Source organism: Marmota monax, unplaced genomic scaffold (genome assembly GCF_021218885.2).
Source record: "Marmota monax isolate L192 unplaced genomic scaffold, Marmota_monax_Labrador192_F-V1.1 WCK01_AAM20220418_F8-fsc00070, whole genome shotgun sequence".
NCBI lineage: Eukaryota > Metazoa > Chordata > Mammalia > Rodentia > Sciuridae > Marmota > Marmota monax.
Genome location: NW_026692116.1, coordinates 7,816,531 through 7,836,713, shown reverse-complemented (window position 1 = coordinate 7,836,713; position 20,183 = coordinate 7,816,531). Strand labels below are relative to the sequence as shown.

General features: G+C 33.1%; 1 protein-coding gene across 1 annotated transcript in view; it reads left to right on the top strand.

Moving 5' to 3' along the window:
• The window catches only part of Dpyd (dihydropyrimidine dehydrogenase), an 822,495-nt gene that overhangs the window by 392,867 nt on the left and 409,445 nt on the right, over nucleotides 1–20,183 (top strand). The window contains exon 13 of the mRNA XM_046462335.2: nucleotides 11,635–11,850. Within this exon, the coding sequence (XP_046318291.1) occupies nucleotides 11,635–11,850 (216 nt within the window). The remainder of the gene's footprint in view (nucleotides 1–11,634; nucleotides 11,851–20,183) is intronic.

Here is a 20,183-nt window from a genome sequence, read left to right as displayed (position 1 = left end):
CTGAACCAAGGCAATCATGATAGGCTTCCTCAGACAGAAGAATCCCTCCTGACAGCCATGCATGAAGGTGGAACCCAGGCAGGGAATTCATTCACCCAGGGAGTCCTGCTTGCAGCCCCACCCAACCACAGAGTCCAGCTAGCAGCCCTGCCTTAACACAAAGCAGCTTCTGCCAATTGTATCTTAATGGGAAGCCCTTCCTGATGGCCTTGCCAAACCATACCGAATGTCATTGAGATTTGCCTAAAATCAAACCCTGGACACTGGCCCCACCTGCAGATGTTGCAAGTTGACCTGACTAGAATTCCATGACAGCTGACTCATGAAGACTTTCCCTTGGAAGCCAACTTGTAAAGACTAAAAGTAGATGATGACTTTCTCAAATGTGCAGATATGAAAGCAAGAAGGATGAAAAATCAGGGAAATATGATATCACCAAAGGAAACTAATAAATCTCTAGTAACTCACTCTAAAGAAATGGACATCTACAAACTACCTGACAAATAATTCAGAATAATAGTCTAAATAAAGCTCATTGAACATCAAGAGGACAGACAACTAGATATCAAGAAAAACAATATGTATAAAATAAAAACAAAGGCAAGGAAAAAAAAACCCTCCAGAAATCTTAGAACTAAATAATAATGACTGAATGGAAAAATGTAATAGCTTCAAGAGTAGACTTAATCAAGTAAGAGAAATAATTATTAAAATCCAAGACAGGGCATTTGAAATTATCTATTCACAGTAGCCAAAAAAAAAAAAAAAAAAAAAAAGCATAAAGAAAGGCTTCTTGAACAAGAGAGAGGAAGGAATGGGAAGAACATGGATTTCCAGAATATTAATGGCTGAAAACTTCCCAAATTTGAGGAAGAAAATAGACATTTAAGTTAATTAAGATCAGTAGTCACCAAATAGGATTAAATACAAAGAAGTTTATACTGACATAACTAAATTGTTCAAAGTCAAAGACAACAGTTTTGAAAACATCAAGAGAATATTATTTTATATACATACTTCTCCAGATAAACAATACTGAAGGAGTTTGTTACCATTAATTCTGCTTTACAAGAAACATAAAAGAAAATTCTTCAAATTAAAACAAATAATCACAAATAGCAATGCAAAACTATAAGAACGTATACATATCAGTGGGAAAAGTAAAAATATAGACAAACACAGAATATTATAATGCTACATTGGTGGTCCAAAAATCATTTTTAATACTAGTCCAAAAATTAAAACACAAAATATTGAGAATAATTATAAACAAAAACATGTTAATGAATACATAAAATTCAAAGAAATAAACTTTGTGTGTATACATTTTTGTGTGTGTGACTGAAACCTTAACATGAGTTTTGGTATGGACAAACCATATTCAAATCATAGTGCTCACCAAATTATATGCATTAATTATGTTTTCATATACCAATTATACCTCAATACAGTTATGAGGAAAAGGCATGTGCAATAATTATAATTTTCAATATATTAATATGTAATTAATAAAAAATAATGTTATAAAGAAGCAATTTTTGAATGATTAATAAATTAAAAAAATAAACAAAATATATTTTGCTTATTACTGAGTTCCTAACATCTGGACACACTGCCTGCCATAGAGTAAGCCTTTGATAAATATTGTAGAAAAGTTGATTAAACCAAAAAGACCTTCTAGATCAAGGGACACATAAGGTTTAGAAAGCATATTTTACCAATTCATTGGTTTCATTGGTGGTAGTACTTTAGTTTACTAAAAAATCTGGTGCATGGCAGTAGGAGAAGAGTTGACATGGAAATAAAAAGATAAGAAAGAGTATAATAGGAAGATAAATATCCAGTGAAATACAGAGTGTGGTGGAAACCACATGCTATGTGATCTGTGTATTTGATGTATATGTTTACTTGATATGTAAGTTTACACAAAGTGGCGTAAGATAAGTTTAGATAGACAGGATTACTTCACGTAGGCTAAAATAAAACATTTGAATATTAATAACTTCCATTAAAAAACTAATGCAGTTTTGATCATGTCAAATTTGTTTTTAAAGGGCTGCTCTGGTACAAAGTAAAGAATGGATTTAAGTATGAGACAAGGAAAATGGGGGAACCAATAAGAAATAGTCCCTAGAGGTAATAACAGAAATCTAACGATTTCTGGAAGAAAATAAATGGGAAATGAGAGAGAAGAGACACCAAAAATAAAATGTAGACTTTTGGTTTTTGATAAACAGGAAGAACTAAGGAGGTAATCATATTTTATTGTTGAAGAGGAAGAAACTTGCATGATACTACCTTCAGTTGCTAAATAGCTGGTTGGTTGGGGTGGTGATAGATTTATTTAGATGGAAAAAGACAACCTGTATTTAAATTAATGTAATTTAATTTTCTAGCCTTATTCTATGCCCAAGTTATAATCATTCAGTTAAAAGGTAATGTGAATAGAATTCTTTAAAGAATTTAATAAAATGGGATCATTATTCTGAAGAAAATTTTCTGTAGTCTCATATCTTTTCTAAAGTTTTCATTATAAGTAGTAATTTCTCAAAATGGAGAAATAAAATCTGATTGTATATTATAATTATAGTCATTGGACCTAGCCTTTCCATCATGGAAGTAGCTAATCCAAATTAATTTCTTTCTTTAAGGTTTCTCTCCTCAGTAGTTGTTTTCTATGAGGGTAAAGTAAGTGATCTGCAGTTAATTGATGCATTAATCCACCAATGAATTAATCTAAGTAGCTACATGTGTTATTTATTCTGTGCCTTAAAGTAATCTCAGATGTGTGCTTCTAGAGCATCTGTATCCCAAGAGAGAGTCCATTGTAGTTATACCACAATGGTATATAAATAAATGAGTAAGCAAAAGCTGTTTGATGATGTTAAATCTTAGGGAACATAGTAGTGATGATTTCTTCACCTTCAATCAAATATAGTACTACCAATAGTCTTCATTTCAGTAGTTCTTTTCTCATTTTTAAGAAAAGAATCATTCTTTTAAATCAAATTAGGGGAAAATGCAATTGATAGACATCATTGCAATGTGAGTTGCATTTCCCCAACAGCATAACCATTTTATATGCAAATGTCTCTGCTAAAATTCCATGACCCAACCAGGTAAAATAAAAGTTTCCCAAGATGAAGGATGATAATAAACTGGTCAAATGTGAGGTATTTATAGTGTAAGACTCTACTTATTTTTACTTGTATTCTCAAATTAAAGGCACTATGATTAATTATAGTAATATTTGAATAGTATATACCTTCTATTTCTAATAAGATTTGTTCAGTGTGTTTGTATATGTGCTCTGTGTGTGTGCGCAATCAAATCTCGGAAAACTTGCAGGTTAGTTTCTAGTTTTGAGGATATTAATATTTCAGAAAAACAATGTTTATATAAGATGGAGATAGCTTGATATATTGTAGTAGGTCTAAGATCTGAGTCAGGTCTTCATGTACCATTTATTAATTGCTTACTTTAGAAAGAGCAAAAAGTTATTTACTTTCCTTGAATCTCACTTTCTTCATCTTTCATAAGAGAATAAGGCCTTCTTTCAAGAGTCACAATTTTCACAAAGGGAATAAATAGAAAATACCAATCACTGGTTCTGGCACAAAGTCTTACTTGGACAAGTGTCTCATTGATTTGCAGGATGTACTTAGTGTCCTATTTTTACAGTAGGCCTTGGCTTTTACACAATGTGTTTGTGCTTACTGGCTATGATTCTTGATAAGCAGATGGGGGCTCCACGAGAGCACCTTTTAGAGTATCTGCCCAGCTTCCACGATATTTTGTGTCCTTGCACAGACCCTTAGTAGCCACTTAGCTGAATAAGGTAGACATCTAACACAGTCATGGCCAAGACTGTGTCCCTCCCTTGAGAATTAGGAATTGGAAAGAGAATTCATATGACCAGAGAAGTGGTTCTCAGCCTTCTGTGTACAATGTGATTCTTTGAAGAGATTGTTAAGAATGTCTGGGTCCCACTCAATAAATTATAATGTAATCATTGTTTGAAGGGTACTTGGTGTTCACATCAGAATTTTTAAAACTCTCCTGATGTTTCTTACGTTTAAAGTAGAAAATGAATGGGCTGGACCAATGTAATATCAATCAATATGGATAAAGAAGTAGGGGAAGCCAATTGGAGAGAGAAAGGAATGGATTTATATTTTTGATAAGTTCTTTTTTTCAATATGTGGGTATATGTGCTGTATGTGTGTCCTCAAATCAAACCATCATGAAAAACATTCATTATTTTCTAACATTGAGGATATTTCTGTTTTGGAGAAATAATGCTTATGTAAGATGGGAGAGGCATGAAGAAAAGAAAAGAAAGAGCTGGATCTTATGGCTTTCCTTGAGAATTTTAGCCTTTTCTGGAGGTCCCGCCACATTCCTGCTTGAATTTCATGAGATTGTTCTGTATCCTCATAATAACCATCTGAGGCTAGTTTCTGTTGCTTATGACCAATTGGTTGTCCATTATAAACTAGAAGTAAAAAGTCAAGGAATGTATAAAAATGTTATACTTTAGGTAGGATCCTAGCAAAATTGTGAGGTTGGTGAATCTTTATCTCACTTTATGTTATTGAATTATAGAATGTGTATATTTATATAGCACCGTGACTTACAAACCCAGAGCAGTTACTGACTATTCCCACTAGATGGCTCTTTGGAGAATCTTTACATTAGAATCATGGAATAATGGACTTTCGCATATTTGGAATAAAGTTAATGATTATTTCATCTACATTCATTATCACCTTACTGGAAACTGATGTGAAAAAGAGGCTAAGTTTCCAAGGTTTCTAGTCTAATACATTTAACAAATATTGTGAGTATCTTTCTGCCAAGTCTTATGCTAGGTACTGAAATTAAATTAAGCAGGATATATATATATATATATATATATATATATATATATATATATATATATATATATCACAAGTACAGAATATTAAACAGAAATAATTTTACTTGTGCAGAGCTATATAAGTTTCCCAGTAGAAATCACAGCTGGACTGAATCTGGAAGGCTTAACTGAAAATTTCAAAGCATTTAAACCAAGTACTTCATGAAAAAAGTCCAGATACATAGATGCATTAATGATATTTTTAAATATTGAAAATATTTTAATAAACTGAAGCATAAGAATATATGCTTTATAAAAAATGGTATAAAGTGAGATTAGTAAGAGTAGAGGGTGAAGAACCAATGTCAAAATTGGGATTATATAATATAAGCAGTTTATTGTTTATTCTGTAGTGAAGGACCTCAAAGAAGTTTGCAGATGGGAATGAAATGAGAACATTTAAGTGTAGCCTCTATAAATTTGGGACTTCTCAAAATCTATACCATCAAGTTATTTTTAGAATTGTATTTTAAGTGACCAAAATCTTTACTCAGTCTCTCCAGGAAAAAAAAAAAAAAATCCTGAGGGGGGAAAAAAGCAAACTATAAAAGAAAATGATCTTTAGACATCTCTCTCATTTTCAAAGTCTCACATGTCTGGCAAAAGCTTCTAAAATAGCAATGTTACTCCTTATTTTTATGCTCTAAGAGCTGGACATCTAGATTTTCCTTAAATGCTATTTTTACCATCCTCACTTCAGTTCTTTATGACTTTACATTCTTTTCTTTTCAGTTTTCTTTTGTTTTTTGTTGGTTTTTTCCCATTAAGTGTATGTTGAGCAACCAAAGAGGCTGAGAAAGAATGATTGAAAGATTTTGTTTCTAAAGGGTGACTTACAATCATCAGCAACAATAGAGAAAACATATATAAGTTGTGGTGGTTTTGCCACTGAGTAACTTACTGTTATCCACTTACCTTCCTTTGGTTTTCTCTTGGTAAGATAAAGCTTTTAAAGTAGATCATTTCTTTAGCTGCTCGAGTTCTGTATTTTTTTTTAACTTTTAGAAATAATAATGTCACTGAAATGTCAATTCAGAGCCATCTTGGAGGACACTAATGAGCAGGCTCTTTACCTGGATCTTCGCTTAATGGGTTTTAGAGTATTATTGCTTCTTTTCAAAAATTACTTTAAGCAAGCTATGAATAGAAAGAAAGAAAGAAAGAAAGAAAGAAAGAAAGAAAGAAAGAAAGAAAGAAAGAAAGAAAGAAAAGGAACACCTACCAATGTAACAGAATAGGGAGTCCAGAAATGAGCCCACATGTGTATGGTCAAATGATTTTCAAGAAATATGCATTTGGGAAAGGAGAGTCACTTCAATACATGATTTTAGAGAAACTGTATATCCACATACAGAAGAATAGAAAGGGATACTACCTCACACCGTACACAAAAATCCATTCAAAATGGACTGAAGACTTAAATGTGGGACTAAAAACCTTAAAAAAGTACTGGAAGAAAACAGCGGGAAACCACATGCCATTCATCTGGGCAAAGATATTCTGAATTTGACCTGAAAAGCACATTTGAGAAAAACAAAAATAGACAAATGAGATTATGCCAAAATAAAAAGTTCAAGAAGTGCTGCAAAGAAAACAGTGGTTTTCAAAGTTTATCTATGGATTGAGAGAAAATATATTCAACTTATATATCCAGTAAGGGGTTAATATTCAAAATATATAGGAGCAAGAAAAAAATAATTTAAAAACACACAAAGGAACTAAGTAGACATTTCTCAAAGGAGACATACAAATGGCCAATGTATGTATGTGTGTGTGTGTGTGTGTGTGTGTGTGTATATATATATATGTATGTATGTATATATATATACATACATAGTAATTAGGAATAGTAATCCATATATATATATATATATATATATATATATATATATATATATGGATTACTATTCCTAATCACTAGAGAAATGCAATTAGAACTACAGTGAGAGGGGGGATAGTAGAGGATAGGAAAGGCAGCAGAATACAACAGACACTAGTATGGCAATATGTAAATCAATGGATGTGTAACTGATGTGATTCTGCAATTTGTATACGGGGTAAAAATGGGAGTTCATAACCCACTTGAATCAAAGTGTGAAATATGATATATCAAGAACTATGTAATGTTTTGAACAACCAACAATAAAAAATTAAAAAAAAATAAAATAAAATATTAAATGAGAAAAAAAAAGAACTACAGTGAGATGCCATCTCATTCCTGTAAACTGGCTATTATCAAAAACATGAAAGATAAGAAGTATTGCTGAGGCTATGGAGAAAAGGGGATCATTGCACATTGTTGGTGGAAATGTAAATTAGCCCATCTTGTGGAAAATTGTATGGAGGGAGGTTCCTTTAAAAAAATAGAATTTCTATTGATCTAGCCATTCTACTCCTAAGTATTTACTCCCAATAATTGAAATCAGTATGTCAAAGAGATGCCTGTACTCTCATGTGCATAGAAGTTCCGTTCACTATAGGCAAGTTATATAATCAACCTAACTGTCCCTCAACTGATTGATGAATAAATGTGTGCACACATATTGGAATCTTTTTTTAAAAAAGCAAAATAAGAAATTATGTCATTTGTGAAAATTTAGGTTAAACTGGACAGCATTGTGTGGAGTGAAGTAAGCCAGGCACAGAGAAAAAGATACTACATGTTCTCGTGTGTGGAACCAAGAACAACTGAACTCAGAAAAGAGAGTAGAATGGTAGTTAACAGAAGTTAGGGGATGGAAAAAGGGGCAAGTGGTGGTCAATGGGTGCCAGATCTCAAACAGGAGAAGTATTTTTGAAATATATTGTACTAGCATGTTGAAGATAATTAAGAGTATTTTGCATTTGAGAATTGCTAATAATAAATTTCAAATGCTCTTATCACAAAAAAGTTAAGTATTTGAGGTGATGAGCATGTCCCTAACTTGATTTAATTATCCCATATCATATTCATAGACTATAACATTATTTTGTACCCCATAAATGTATGTGATTATAAATTGTCAATTAATAATGCAAAAGTTTAAAAACTTATTTTAATCTACTTTTTAATATCTCATGTAAATTGTTATGGTTTGGATGTGAGGTGTACCCTCCAAAGCTCACATGTGAGACAATGCAAGAAGGTTCAGAGGAAAAATATTAGGATTGTGAGAATCTTAATTCATGTGAATAAAAGTGTTCACACATATTGGAATTAATCCCCTGATAGGGATTAACTGTGTTAATTGAAGTGGTAGGTTGTAGCTGGAGGAGGTAGGAATTGGGGGCATAGCTATGGGGTATATATTTTGTATCTGGAGAGAGGAGTCTCTTTCTCTGCTTCCTGACCACCATATGAGCTGCTTGCCTCTGCTACACTCTTCCACCATGATGTTTAGCCTCACCTCGAGCTCTGTAGAATGGAGCGACCTGCTCTGGACTAACACCTCTGAATCTCACAAATAAACTTTTCCTCCTTAAAATTGTTCTGGTTAGATCCTTTAGTCACAGCTATGAAAAAGCTGACTAAAACAATTGGGTCTATTACTGAAAACATGAAAAATACATTAAGCAAAATTCTAAAATCATAAGTCATCTAAACTTTTATTCTGAGAAATAATTTTGCTCATTATATTGATGTGTACACTTGGTGATAGATGGATAAAGAGAGATGTTTACATGTATATATTTACTGAAACCTGTACATTTATATATAGTGTCACCTCATACTTGTCTGAGTATATAACAAAACTCTCATGGCAATACATTAATTTCCTCTTGTTGTTTTTGATGCTAGCAAGCATTCCCTTGTAGGGTAAACTGTCATGGAACTAGTCTCTATTGGTTGATATCTGGTTTGTTTTTTAAGATATATGTGATTTATTAACACTATTGGATGACTAGAAAGATGGTATTGTCTGAAAATATTGAAAATCTGTATGCACATTTTTTAGGAAGGAATACACAGATACATTTTAAAGTTGAATTGGAAGTAGGGCCAAATGTCCACCTTTGAATGTTTGAAGTTTCTAAGAAATCCCAAATTGGAGTTTTCATTTGAGATTTGGGAAAAATTAGCCTGTGGTGAGATTGGAAATTGAGACTCTGAGTTCCCTAAGCCAGAGGACAAAGGGGAGCAGCATTTCTTTGCAACAAAGAACCAAGAAGCCAAAATTACATGCAGACCTGTTACATCAGAGTTTTAGGTTATATCATGCACAAATGCACAGCAGTAACAATTTTATAAATAAAATGTGTATTTTATGAGAAATGTACTTCTCATGTGAAAGACTTTGTATGTATGTGTATGTTTACATTTTGTTACTTGTGTGATTTGGTATATTGCATTTTGTTTTGTTTTGTTTCAAACCTAAGGTAAATCTTGCAAAATCTTGTCCAAATCATTTTTTTCTAATTATTAAGTTTATAATCTTAAGGATTTTTTGACAATGATCTATTTATTTAAAACTACACAAATTAGCCAATGCAAGTTGAGCCAGACATATACCTACCTATTTGCTGTTGCCTAATGCCATATATAGCTACCACTTTAAACAAACTAAATTCATCTGTAAGATTAAAGAGGTTACATATTTCAGTAAATAGCCATAAAAAAAGAGAGGAAAACTTGTAGTGTCATTCATTTTATCTAATAAAGTATGTAGGACCACATGTATCTCTGCTATGGATATTAGACACAGGGGTGCCCAGGGTTGTTTCTGTTTCTGAGATTCTGAACATAAGGAAGTTATTTCTAAAATTTTCCCAGTGTTTTCTAATCTCTTCCTCTCATATCAGGGAATTACTCATTAGTGTAACCTAAAACTTGCTTGATTCAATTTAAATAATGGTAACACAGAGCTAAGAAAATACTATCAAGAGTGATTTTCTAGCTAGATGTGGTGGTACGTGCCTGTAATCCCAGTGAAGGGAGCCTGAGGCAGGAGGATTATAAGTTTGATGCCAGCCTCAGCAACTTAGGCCCTTAGCAACTTAGACTTTGTCCGGAACTCAAAAAGTAAAAAGGACTGGGCATATAGCTCAGTGCTAGCATACCCTGGGTTCAATCCCCAGTACCCAAAACAAGCAAATATCAACCAAAAGTGGTTGTCTCCCATGTCCATCTTGTACATACCTACATGGACACAAACATGCACATATACACACCCCATAAATTTCCAATCTCCAATTCCCTATATTATACATTGTAGCTATTTTCTTTTTCGTAATCTTTTTAATGGTACTGCAGTTCTTTGTGAGGGCAGGAGAAATTATGTTCACATATTGACTATCAAATACTCAGAAATTTGCCTTGTAGGTCTGGGGATGTACCTCAATGATAGAGTGCTTTTGCATGTGGGATGTCCTGGGTTCCATCCCTAGAGACACACGTGTACACACACACACACACATACACACACACAAAAAAAAGGTGAGGGGAATAAAGAAAAAACAATATCCTGGAAACCCAGCATATCCCTGGCTGTACGTGTCTGCCACAGTTGAAGGCTGGAAACCATGAAGCATGTTTTTGCAAGACTGGAAACATAATAGTCTTTCAATTGGCAAGTTGGATGCGTTTTTACATATTAAGTGAACTTTACTTTGCATTATAAATGGTGAAGGCCTAGAAGTAATTTCTATGCAAGTCATGGAAATCTTTATCTACACAAGACACACTCCTATAAAATTAAAGTTCTGCTCAAATAACTTTTCTTTTGAGTGATGATTCACAAGAGAAAGAAGTTCTACTTTTGAATTAACTAGCCCTATCCATTCAGTAACTACTTTGGCTGAGAAAATTCATCCTTTTTTTTTTTGTATTTTCCAGTATTATTTGTCTTTCAGAGATAAACAGAGAAAAAAAGTAAGGGGCGGGGGAGGGAGGGAGGGACAGGAAATGAGGAAGAGGAGAAAGGGAGGAAAGGACATTTAGGAAACTACTACTATGCTTCAGTGTACCATATACATATGTATTCATGTCAGTTACAGTTATACTGCAAGGTAGCCTTATTACATGATCCTTTAACCAAAGTTAGTGTGCAGTTTTTAGTGCCAACTTAAGATTTTGACATAAATTGTTTGTTACCTGTTTGGTTTCTGAAAAAAAAAAACAAACTCCCCTAATGCACGTGAGTACATTATCCACTTTCCCAATTAGATGTCTCCCTCTGGCTTATCATTTCCTGCATTTTCCAATATCCCCATGGGGCAGGAAATTAGGCAGCTGGCATTCCTACTGCTTTACTGAAAACTATAGAGGAAAAAACACAGGGACATGTTAGGTGGCTTCCTAAAATCACATAAGCAGTAGTGAGATTACTGGAAATTGAATTTAGGCCTCTGACTTTCTGTTGCCCATATCTCTGAGCACTAAGACATTTTCATAAATTAAGTACAAAGAAGCTGTGTTAATGGAACCAGGGAGATAAATTCTAAAATTATTCCCTTTTGTGTTTGAAACTCAGTATGTTTTAAATAGAGTTGTGTGTTTGTTTAATTGATTTTTATTTGTTAATACTCTCTATACTGCCTTTTAAATTAGAAAAGAATGATAATTACATATGAATTTGGTTCACTGCTAACTGACTTGTAGCCAGTTTTCATCATTGTAAACAGACTGATGTAATCTATATGAATTCAAATGCTATGTTGAAGTGATTTTTATAAAACAATTATATAGATAATTCAGATGTGATATAGCAATTATTGACTCTTTGTTTGTTTTTTTGCAGTCACAATATGGAGCTTCAGTTTCTGCCAAGCCCGAACTACCCCTCTTTTACACTCCTATTGATCTGGTGGACATTAGTGTGGAAATGGCTGGATTGAAGTTTATAAATCCTTTTGGTCTTGCTAGTGCAACCCCAGCTACCAACTCTGCAATGATCCGAAGAGCTTTTGAAGCTGGATGGGCTTTTGCCTTGACCAAAACTTTCTCTCTTGATAAGGTAAGAATATATTTTTGAAGTTTTGCCTAAATGTTTAGTATGTACTTTAATTAAGGCATAAATAATATATAATGTGAGTATAATGACCAAGATATAATGACTATTAAACTATTAACTATATATTGTCATAACACAATAGGCTTTAACTTCCTTTCAGCCCATCTATTCTGTGGAAACAGGGGTATCGCATATATTTCTCATTTTGTATTGTATAGGAAGCATCAAAAGTATAAATATTATAAAAGTGATTTTTCACTTAACCATATACTCTTCATTTTTTCTTTATTGAAACACATGAAAATTATACATATTAATAGAATACTATGTAATGTTTTGATATATGTATATGTTGTGTAATGTTTAAATCAGGCTAAATATATCTATCTCTTCAAACATTTATGGTTTCTTAATGGTTAAAATAATCAAATTTCTTTCTTCTTTCAAATACACAGTACATTATTGTTTTCTATGGTCATCCTACTATGCAATGTAGTACTCCAGAACTTCTATCTAACTGTGGCTTAGTATCCATTAATCAACCCTCCCCGTCCTTTCTCCTTTTCTCCAACACTCTTCAGCCTCTGGTAACCACCATTCTACCCCCAGTCTCTATGAGATAAACTTTTTTTAACATATGAGTGAAATCATGAAATACTTGTTTGCTTATATCTAGCTTATTTCACTTAATGTAATGATCCCTAGTACCACCCATGTCATTGCATGGATGAAAATGATAGGCTATCCTTCATTTTATGGATGAACAGTATATTCCATTTTACATACTACCAATGGACTTATGTTGTTCTCATTTCTTGATTGCTGTGAATAGTGCTGCAATGAACATGGAAGTGCAGACGTTTTGGACATATTGATTTTATTTGTTTTAGATATATAACAAATACTAGGATTACTGGATTATATGTTAGTTCTATTTTTAATTGTTTTTTGACATTAATTGTTTTGTGATATTATTGTTTTGTGATTTTTAGATGTGTATACATATGCTTCAACTTGAAGTTAAGGAGACCATGAATTTGGTTTATACAAAATTCTGGGGTCCAGTTAATGTAAAAAGAATCCCTCACTATATTTGTTGTTGTTTGTAATAAGATTCTTCATGATTTTGAATATAGTAAGTTTTTCAAATAAACAGATACCCTGAGTTTCATGAGATATTATCAGTCTACCCAGACCACAAGTGGACATACTTAGTAGGAAATAAACTACATATTAAAGTTGAGATTGGTTATCTGAAGTACACAAACCATGTGTATGCATTTTTTCAGAGTAGGACCATTTATGCAGTGGAATGTGATATCCATAGATGGCTTTAAATCAGAAGACAGCAGCAGAATTTAACATTTCTTAGGCCATTTATTGATAAAAATTTTAGTTGCTAAGCCACTCAGTGTATTTAGTACTAACTGGTAGTTAGTAATAATTAATGTATAAGAATGTGTGAATCTAGCAACTAAGGAAAGAGTATCATTATTTAAACCAGCCTTATCCTTAGGCAAAGAAAATAATAGAGAACAAACATGCCCCATTAAGCACATTCTCTCCCTCTTTCTTCTCTTACTAGGATCAATAGTTGGCATTATTATGGGTAAAACATTACAGCTGTCTTCTTCTGACAGCTTTACAAGATGCTATGTATAAGTGTGGTCAAGAAAATCCATAGAATGAATCTTCAAAACTTAGAAAAATCAGTGCTGAGAAAACATATTTCTTAAAGATTTTTATATTTAAATACAAAGATGTTTTATTCAAATAAATCAACTGACTCTTTAGAAAGCCTTTCATTAAACAAAGTGTAAAAATGAACAGAATAAACTGGATTCCACTTTAGAATATCATGAATAAATTATTTACAATCTTGTAGAATATTAATAGTATATTTGTCTTTTTTCAACCCATCCTTTAAGAGTTACTGGAGAACCGTAATCAAATGTTCAATCTGTTGAGGAAAACAGTCTCAGATAGCATTGAATAACTATACCTGTTATGCTATTTTAGAATACATATGTGAAAACTGAAATATGGGTTTAAACAGGTATAAGTGAAGAATTAGGCAAAAAGGAATTTGCTTTGGATTTTCTTTGCTTGCAGAAATTGAGTTCTGATTAATCAGAAACATCAGTCTTTCCTCTGTTGGTGACATGCATTGATTTGTGATGCTGTGTCTTTCAGTAACCCAGGAGCACTTGCCTTTATTAGGATCACCAGCAGAAATAAATGTGTAAGCTAACTTTCTCCTAAACCTCCAATTTAAATTTAATCTATCAATTCAGAAGTCTGTGATGCTGGTTCAAAAGGAGAGTTATGAACAAATGCAAATTAAATTTGGCACATGAAACATAAAGAAGGAGGGCTTTTCAGACTTCCTACTTCTTTTGCTAGTGAATACAAAAAAAATAATGTGCAAAGACTATTTTAAACACATTTTGCTGATTTTTAAATGACAAAAATAACAAAGCTACCTTGCATTTATATAACGTCATTTTCAAAAAAGATCACTTCCTATACATAAGTATGCAGAATATCCCATTTTCCTGATAAAGAACTATATTTTTTTTATATTGTCCCTAATTAGTGATTAAATATTACAAATATATAATTATGTATTATGAATTTCTTACTGATGAAATGTTGTAGCATACACCATTTTATTTGTTTTTCTTTTCTGCAGACTTTTACCAAAGACATCTATTAAAGCATTATATGTACTATACATTTGTGTGAAATTATAGCATACCAATTGAGATTAGTCTTATTATAATTTATTATGCCAATTCAAGAATCTATTTAAAATGTATTAAAATTCAGAATCTTGACATTTGAAATTTGGATGCTTTTCATATGACAAAGGTTAGTCTATGGAGTTTTGTTATCATATGAAATATTAATATTTCACAATACAGTTTTGATGAAGTACAATTTGCCGAGCCTGCATATGATAAAGAAATTAAATGCTTACCAAGGGAGTTCAGTAAAAAATTAGAGCCCTGCCTGAACATCTGCTGGAAATTTTATTATCCTGTCCTACTGACAGTGTGGCTCCCTTGTTTTTCTAGATTGACAGCTGAATATTGCACTGATTTCTGCAGCAAATACGTTTAGGTGAACTTTGTTTCCCTTTTTTTTTTTTGTGGGAGTTCAGAACATGCTTTTGATTTTCATCCTATATTTTTTTTATACTCTTGACATTTGTAGATGCCAGATTGAGGTCTAATACGCTGTAGCAACGATAGACCATTGACTTACAGTGAAATGCCAGTTGATATCTCAGTAAACAGAAATATTATTATTCTTTACTGTGCAGTCTGTATAAAAACTGTATGTGCTTTCTTTAGGGAGGCAAATGATCAGATTTTTAATGTCAAATATAAAAAGATCTATGTTTGCTTTTGTGTTAAATAACATCAAAGATGGCTTTTATTAACTATATTCTTCCATTCCAAATCAGTCTAAAAATTTCCCAAAATAACTAAATTGCTTTTCTTGATATTCTATTTGTTTTTTAAGAATGATAAAATAATATTTAAAATAAAATTATATTGCATAAATAAATATTCAGTTCAAATTTAAATTAAAAAGATGGGAGAGAAATCAACCTGTCAAATTTAATTAAAGCTAAACTAACATGACAAAACAGAGAGGTGCTCTTTTTAACTAGGAGTACTAGAAATGTTTTGGACTTCACATAAAATAATCCCATGATCTCTGTTCACATTATATTGATAGGAAATGGATCAAAACGTTTTTTTTATTAATCATGACTCTAAATTGTGTCCTGAGAACTCATATTCTGTATTCCAAATGTACGTATATATTGTAATTTTTAGTAAGAAAAAGTCTTGAATGAATATGTAACATTGTAATAAGTATTAAATGATTAGGTAAATAGGTAGGTAAAATGGGTCTCTAATACATAAAATACAGAAAACTAAAAACCCCCAAATATTTAAGACTCTTCATTATTTCTTTGGTGTCAAAGTATTGATTGTAGCTATTTCTGTAAAATACAACCTTATACTACACAGCACAATGCTTAGTTTATAGGAAGGTTTGATAAATGTTTCATGAATATTCATTGGATAAATGAATTAATAAATGAATAAATAGATTTTTGTCACCATCATATTGAGTTTTTCCCCAGCCATATGAACAGATAGTTAACACATAAAACAATTGACTATTCTGAGTATTGATCTAAATCAAAGGTGAAAAGGCCAATTCAAAAATTTTCATATCCTATCTTGTTTCTGTAGTACATCTGCACCAGTCTAAAGATGAAAATGTCAGTGAAATTTCTACATGCATGGATTATACTTTAAGACTTAGGTTGTTGAATAAGCCTTTAAAATGCAGAGGATTATTGAGAAAACAGAAAGAGTACCACATATTAGGAAAAGACATAAAAATCATCTGGCCCAATTATGTAAGCTCATGCATCAGTAGTCCTGACAGAAGAAATGTGACCTGCTCATGGACACTTATAGTGACAAGGAATATACTACATTTTTAAGGCGATGCAGCCTGTGATAGCTATGGAAAGATCTATTTTATTGACTCCAAATCAGCCTTCTCATGAGTTTCATCTATAATTCTGCTCTCTGAAAAATTATGTAATGAATTAGTGCAATTTAATACGAATAAATTGATTTTAAAACACAGTCTGCCCACCCCCCCAGTACAAAAAATACAAAAAAAAATACCCTAAAGAATGGCTAACAATTATTGACAGAAAGTATAGTGCACAGAAAAAAACTTTGGCCTGGGAGACTCTAGTTTCTATCCAAAGTTGCTTCTAGATCACTATTGTGAACATATTGTTCAACAGTATAGGTTGTTATGGTTGCCATAGTTGTCATTGTTATTCACATATTCACTACCATTTATCCAGTGCTTAGAATGCACAGACTAAATGTTTTTCATAATTTATCTTGCTTAATTCACACAATATCCCTGTAAGCTCGATATTGTTTTGTTTTCAGATGAAGTAATGGGCTGAGAAATTTAAATAAATTACCCAGGACTCAACACAACTACCTATTTACTCACAATCATATATGTTGGAAATTTGGGCGGAGCTCATGTGGACAGCTCTTCTGCTTCACATTGTGTCTTCAGGGCTCATTCATGCATTTGTAGTCCTCTGGTGGATGCCTGGAGACTGGCAAAGTATTGTAAGGAATCTGGAGCCTCAGGTGGGATTGCTGTAATTGCTGAGTTCCTCTCTGTCTCTTCATTGTCTTTCTTTCCTTACGGTGTTTCATTATCAAGAAGGCTAGTTTGGACTTGTTCACAAGGTAGTAGCAATGTTCTAAGGGGAACAAGAATGGAAGCTATAAGACCTATTGAGATGAGGACTCTAAAGCACTCAGTGTTGCTCTTACTATTCTTTTGATCAAAGCAAGTCACACAATCAGTTTATATTCAAGAAATAGGTAAATACCATCCTACCATCCATTATTGACAAAAGAATCACAAATCATATCACAAAGGGACAGGCGTACAGATTGCAGCCACCTTTCCAAACAGTCTTCACTTGTCCTCTACTAATAATAATTTTATATTCTTCCCACAAGCAAAAGTACATCCAACTCTTTCTAAGAAACTAAAATACCTTGATTAATGACATTAGGCTGAACTTCCATGACCTTGTGACCTCACTGGGTCCCAATGCATCTGAAGTTACTTTGAAACAAGTCATCTGTTCCCCATACTCCCAACATAAAACACCAGGGTCAAGCCAACCACACTACTCTCATTCAGGAATAGGAGAAATGGAAGACACATAGCATTCAAATGTCCATAGCAATTTTGAAATAGTTTAGCACTTTTTCAGGGCTCTGAACTCTAGGGATGAGGGAAGTTTCTATTTAGGATCCTATTCTGCTCCCTGGTAGTGATTTCTTCATTTATTTTTCCTACCTACTATGTCTTTGTCCACTGGGCTGTTGATTTTGAGGTTTGCCCCCATACCCAGTAAATTGTCAGTGATGGTCCATGTTGGCAGCTGAGTCACTCTCAGCATGTTCCTACTCCTGAAAAGAAGGTTAAGATCCCCAATCCTCTCTTCCTTTTTAATTGTTGTTTTAGTCCTCACTCACAGTGGATGTCCTATTTTCTTATTTTCTACCTAAGATTCTACTAGGACCTGCCTGGAACCATCCTAAAGTTGTAACAGTCTTACTAAAACATTCTTGATGTAATATTTACTGTAAGATAATTTCCTTTGAAAATCTTTTTTTCATATAGGAGAGACTTATAATAAAGAATACCTTTATTTTCTAGCTCAGCCAGCACTGGCACTTTTTGACTTGGTCTAAGTTTTGTTTAGCAAATTAAATATATCCTCCTTTAGCTCTTTATTTTCATATTATACTTGGTTATATACATTCTACTGATACTTCCAGCATTCTGTCTAGAAATTTTCTTCGTCAGATCCATAAATGCATTAAGTATGTTTTATATTTTTGAATTATCCCCAACAATGTTTTTGGCTTTTTCCCCAGCCCCCAGTAAAAATTTTCTTAGCACATTTTAAGCCTCTGCTAACAGTTTGTTCGACATTTTTTCAGCATTTACTAACAGCCTACTCTTGGTTTTTTTAAGCTTCTGCCTAACTCACAATCTCAAAGACAATGCTACACATTTTTTAATTTGCTATGCTAGCAAGCATAAAGATTTTTGTATCATTTATCTATTATTACATATCATATTATCCCACAATTTAGTTCGAAACAGCAATAAGTTACCTTCTCTGTTTCTATAGTTTGGCAATGCTGTCAGGGCTCAGGGGATTGGCTAGCCCTTGCTCCACTGGTGTTACTAGTTTTCACTCATGTATTTTCAGTCACTTGACAGACTGGCTGGTGGTGGACTGGTGACTGGCCCTTCTTCCGCAGTCTGAATCCTCAGTAGGCATGTCAAGTCTGTTATCTCCATATGGTCTCATCTTCAAAGTGGCTATATGGGGCTTATTTACAAGGTAGTGTTACTGGTTCCAAAAAGGGGAGAGGAGAAATTCCAAGTAGTTTTGAGGCAGAAGCTTAAAAGAAGCACAATCCAGTTTTCATTGGGTTCTATTGATAGGGCAAGTCAAGGCCAGATCAGAATGAAAAGGCATGGCAATAGCTCCTCCTATTAAAAGGCTGAAACCTACCATATCAAGATTTGAACCAAGATCTGTTTGATACAAGTCGTAGCTTTCTCCACTATTGTAGGATTCTTCATAATTTATCATTTCAGAACCTTGTTACTTTGTCCCAAATGAAGGTTGTTTGCATCAGTGTTCTGCAGAGACCCAGAGTTAAGTAGATCAAGGACACCAAGGGCTTTCCTCCTATGGAAGTAAAGTACCTGGCTATGCTTATATTTCTATTGAGAAATACATAGAAACTCCAGTGAGAAAGAGAGCATTTTGATTTACAACCTTTGAGAATCCACAGTCATTCCATTCCAATTCCCTGTGCTGCTCTTCTCCAGCCACATTGGCTTTCATTTTAGTCTTCCAACATGGCAACTTCCATTCTTCAGGGCCGTTTTCCTTGATTACTCTTTCTGGAATGTTCTGCTGTCAAATCTTTACATAACCAGTTTTTGCATCTGATTTTATTCTCAGATTAAAATTTTCTCCTTGGAGAAGCCTTTGCTGACCATTCAAAACTCAAGCTTTTGTGCTGCATTACACTGGTGTTTTTTTCTTCACTGTACTTTATACTATATAAAATGGCCATGCTCTTGATTATTTATTTGTGTGTTTGTTTTCTGTTTTAGCCTCTTGAAGTAGGCTCCATAAGAAAGGGATATTGTGTTTCTTGCTCACTATTGCATGACCAGTGCCAAGAACAAGGTCTGGCAGATAGGAAGGACTCAATGCATACTTGTTAGATGAATGGATAATTACAGGATTCTAATTTGGACCACAATTCCACATGACAGATTTTCAGTTTCTTAGAGACAGCTCTCATGCTGTATCCATAAGCCTTTTCTTTTTCCTTTCTAAATAGTCCTGTTTTACTTCTCATAAAAAGTTTTGCAGATGTTTTACCATGTAGGTTGTCTGTTCCCCCATGTGGATTTCAAGAAAGTTGTGTCAGTCCACATTATCTTAATTGAGAGGGAGTTGTGCCTGAATTTGCACAAATTGCACAAATTACTAGCACCTATCAACCAGACAAGAATTGAAGAATACCATTTTTAGGACAATAAATGATAAAAATAATATTTAAAGCTGAAAGTTTCATAAATATGTTATGTAATATTTTGGAGCCTGGCTAATTTTCTTTGGATTATAAAACAGAATATTGTGTTTACTTCTGTAA